The 4,613-nt window shown below is 45.1% G+C and overlaps 1 protein-coding gene across 1 annotated transcript in view; it reads left to right on the top strand.

The window, feature by feature from the left end:
• The window catches only part of AGPS (alkylglycerone phosphate synthase), a 146,307-nt gene that overhangs the window by 18,620 nt on the left and 123,074 nt on the right, over positions 1-4,613 (top strand). Inside the window, exon 3 of the mRNA XM_014525000.2 lies at positions 1-44. Within this exon, the coding sequence (XP_014380486.1) occupies positions 1-44 (44 nt within the window). The remainder of the gene's footprint in view (positions 45-4,613) is intronic.

Genomic DNA, 4,613 nt, shown 5'->3' with positions numbered 1-4,613 from the left:
GGCGCCACGGAGCTCCCGGGCCCCGCCACCATCCCCAAGAGGCGGTGAGCGCGGCGGGAGCCCCCGCGGGGGGAGCTCGGGCAGCCCGGGCCCGGGGGGCAGGCGGAGACCTGGGCGAGCTCCTGGGAGTCTTGGGAGGGAGCGCAGGGCGCCGGAGCCGCGGAGCAGGGGTCCGTCTGGGCAGGGAGGGTGCTGTAGCGGGGCAGGGCTGTGCTGTGCTGGGGGCGCCGTCTCCTTCCTGCCCTGGGGGAAGTGGAGGCTTAAGTTGGAAGCACGTGAGGGAAGAAGGGACTGAGCTGTGCCGGCTGCGTCTTTCCCAGCAGCAAATCTGCTTGTCGACCCTTGTCCTCACCCACTGATGCAGCAGGACAGCTGTTGTTGCCTTCTCCCAGGGCTGGACGGCAGGTCCTGTTCCCACGTGGGGTCAGGCCCCTCTGGCCCTGCGATCTTCTTGGGGAGTCTCTGTAGGTAGGGCAAGCTGGGGCTTCTGTACTTGCAGAGGCACGTCCTGGAGATCCCAGGGCAACTTTCCATCTTGCTTTTGGAGATGTGTCCCCTGAGATCCCCAGAGGGGAAGCAAAGCAGGTGCTCCTAGGGCTTGAGGGGCCTGGTCCTCATTGGGAATTCCTGGGGTAAGCAGCATCAGGTCCCTCGGTGCCTGTCTGGGGTAGCTGGAGAGTGCAGGTAGCTCGGGGCTGTCCACACTCTTGCACCATAAAGCAAACTGCTGCTAAATTGTAACAAATTGATCCCACCTTTCCCAGAGCCACACCTGTGGCACAACAAGGGTGTCTGTTTGCTCATCCTTTGTGCCACTGTAAAAAGTTACGGTGGCCCAAAGGTGACATCTATTTCCACCTGGTTGCTAAATGCAGCAATTGAGCATCAGACTGACAAATGAGTCAGGGACTTGGTTAGTGCTTGTGAAACACTTTGAGATCAGCAGTGTTTGGGATGCCCATGGAGAAGTTGCCCATGGAGAAGTTGGGATGTCAACCTGTTGATCTGTGTGCACCAGAGTCTGCACTTCTTTGAAATCTTCATCTGATGCTATGGAAACTTCTGCAAATGGCTTTAGGCACTGCTTGTAGTATTTTGGGGTTATCTAGGTTTTGTTGGCTCTTTTTGCTGGGATCTTGCTTACAAAAAGATTCTCCAATCTTGTGTTCAAGAATAAGAAATAGTTGATATGCCATAGAGGGCTGGGGCAAGGAGAGAAGTTAATTTCCTGAAAGTCTTGATAATGCTTGCTTTCATTTTTCTGTGGGCTTGTATATCTGGCTCCGTGCTGAGCCCAGAAGTGCTTTTGGGAAGTGCACCCCACCCTCTCCTCTCTCAGTACATATTAAATACCTAAAATGGGGTGATATAGCCAGCCTAGAGGGACCTTGTAGTGTGCACCCCACCATTGGTTTTAGGCTCTGTCTTGGGCTGTTTTAACTCTATTTGCTCATGGTCATGTCTGGGGCTTGGTACAGGAAGAGCTAGACCAAGTGGGTGAGATCACAACTTAGTATGGAGATGCTGTAGACAAGCCTATAATTGCAATACATTGTAGAATATACAAACCTTCTGATGTAAACTTGAGTGATTTATCAAGTTGACTCTAGTCTACATTAGAGAGTTTTGGCAAACAGAACTCGAGTTCTGCTTACAAAAAATTTGAGCTTTTTTGGTGCTCAAACTTTCTCTGTGGTGTGAGAGGCTTCCTTCCTGCTGGCAGCTTACAGAACTTCTGCAAAGGGAAGTGATGCGTCTGGTAACTGGGAACATACCATCTCGCAGTGCATTTTGCACTTTGGTGATCTAGCTGCTGGAGTGGAGTTGCTCAAAAGCTTTAACAGCAGGTGGATATGCATGTTTACTGGTAGGCTTGGTGGTGGTGGTGGCGGCTGATGTCTGTTGCCAGAATTTTCCGAGAATAAGATAGAGCAGTGCTTTGAGATCCTCTCAAGTGGCATGAGGTGTGCCATGCAATATTAGGCATGCAAACATGATTCACAAGGTAAGCCCACAGATTTCAGCTATGAATTAATAGTGTCAATAGCCTTCTGACTTGTTTTGGTCTTTTACTTCTTTGCAAGAGAGGAATTTCTCCATTATTTTTCTGTAGTCAAAAAAGAGTGAAAGTTACAAGCTGACATTTTCCAAGAGGTGCCTTAAGTAGAAAGAAGGGTGCCTCAAATCTAACAAGGCTGAGAACCGCTGAGTTAGAGGTTTGGTACTTGGACTACAATTATCCCTTTTCGCATTAATGAAATATGGTGATGTTTTAATTGCAGTCCATTTTTGATGCCTCCAGGTGGTGATTGTTGACGTAAGACAGAGCATCCTGGTAGAGCAGGTTTCCTTTTCTGGGCTGCCTGCTGTAGGATTAGAAGGCTGGATTAGAAAATAACACTTCCCTTGCTATTCTCTAAACATTGCATTTAATTTGTTCTTAAAATGTATGGACAAGTCTTGCCCAGCTTCTCACTATCATAAAAATGGCAGCCATTCCATGTCTTGAGAGCATAAAATATATTTGCATAAAATACATTTGTTGGCAAGGATGAGTTGCACATCCAACTTCAGAAAGGCAGATTTAACCAGATATTAAATTACTTGGAACAACACCTGGAGGTCAGTTACTTCAGGGCCTATAATGGATAAATGCTGTAAAAATGTCAGTTTCTGCCCCAAAGAGCTTTCTTTCTGACCAGAGATGCTTGCAGGAAGTTGAGTATCCTTCTAGTCATATTTGTATTATTCTATCTCCCTGTAAGAGAAGTGGTGGATATAGGTGGGAGAGTGTAAGCCAAGGGAGTTATGGAATGTTATTCAGCAAGGTAATCAGTGGTTTTGGAGCATCAGGAGCTATTTTTGCAGGTGTTTTAGAGGAGCCCCTTCAAGTGTGAGTGGCAGCCTAGATGTGGAATGCTGCTTTAAGAATTTAGCAAGTGGACAATAGAGGCTAACAGCTTGGGATGATGGCTAACAGGAATCAAGTGCTCTGTCAGTGAAGCATGATTGGGGGATGGGCTGCAGAGGGCCTTCAGAGTGAAGGTGAGTAGTTAAGTTTGTGGTAAAGGAGGAGGAGCCTATTAAGGGGTGACATAATTGGGCTGGAAAATAATTTTTTGGGATTGCATTGTCATCAAGGTCGGAGAAAGTTGTTGCAATTATGGACATACAAGATGAGTACGCAGACCAGTTTTAGCTGTGCAGATGAATAGGTTATGCAGAAGGAATCTATCTGCAAGACTTAAACATGGTCTGAATGTGAAGAGCTAGAGAGTGTGTTCCTCCCCAAAGATGATTCTCAGAGGACAAGCAGCACAGAGAAGATGTCCACAGTGATTGAGATTTCCAGTAATGGAAGAGGGTGGCAGAATAAAGGATTAAGAGCCCCATTTGAACACTTTGAAGATGGGTCAAGCCATGTTGGATTTGATTGTAAATTGCTTGTCAGTAAGCCTTGATGTAATTATTATTTTCTACAAAGTGCATTCTTGTTGTTTGATATAACCTTCATCAAAATATTCAGAAACAGGGTCTCTTATGGCCTGGCAAGCCTGCTGCCATGAAAGTTTTCCCATCTACCATACCATTCCCTCACTAGATCTCAAATCAGTAGAGAGGCTATACTCAAACTTATCCCTCAAAACTTCTGGAATAGTCTGCTCAAAATGTTTCTCTCTTTCTACCGCCCCTCCCTCCTTGCAGAGAGACAATAGGGCTGGTGGGTAGGTAATAATCAGGTCTGTTATGTCTCATCTCCATATACTGCTGTTAACAAGAATGTTATTTCTGGAGAGACAAATCCACAATTTGAGAACTGAAACTAAGCTTCACAGAGATGCTTAATAGGATCTTTTAAACTGAGCATGGAGCCCCTTGGTTAGAGTGGTTTTCTTTAATCTTTACGAATCCATAGAAGAGCCTCTGGAAACCCCATAAGATTGGCTCCCTAATGTAGTCCATGGCTTTTTCTGACCTATTTATAAAACTTTTCTAAAAAGGTTACATGAATATATTATCTCAAATAGTATATAATTAGAAGCTTTAATCCCTATTCCATGATAATATCTTTGAGTTCTAACATATGGTAAATTAAAACTATATATAGGTTGTTGGTTTGGTTTTTTTTTTTTTTAAATCTTAAAACAAATAAAAAATATGATGAAATAAAAACTGACATTTTGTTATGTGTATATATATTTTTAAAATAGTTGATTTTATCCATCCTAGGTCAAGCTGATGGCTTGACCTCTGCAAACAAATGTCACACATATTAAGACTTTTTTGGTCAGGAGAGTGGTGTGGAGCTGAGACGGGTCTTCTTGTAGCTGAATTGAGTGTTTTGCAAAAGAAATGAAAGTATAGAAGTAGTAGAGGGCAATAAGGAGAGAGCTATCTGAAACACCCAGAGGCAACTTGGGTGGGGATAGAGAGGATCCTCCAAAGCAGTGGTTCTCAACCTTTTTTTGTACCAGGAGCCATTTGTAAAAATTGATGGCCAGTCCTGACCCAGTAAATAGTTTAAGTAGAAAACTGCCCCCTGGCCCTGCTTGTGCCTCTTGCTTCCAACCCACAGCCCCCATCTCCCCAGCCCCCCACAGTGTGTGGGGTAG

This window comes from Alligator sinensis, unplaced genomic scaffold (assembly GCF_000455745.1).
Source record: "Alligator sinensis unplaced genomic scaffold, ASM45574v1 scaffold173_2, whole genome shotgun sequence".
NCBI lineage: Eukaryota > Metazoa > Chordata > Crocodylia > Alligatoridae > Alligator > Alligator sinensis.
This window is presented reverse-complemented; position numbering and strand designations above follow the sequence as displayed.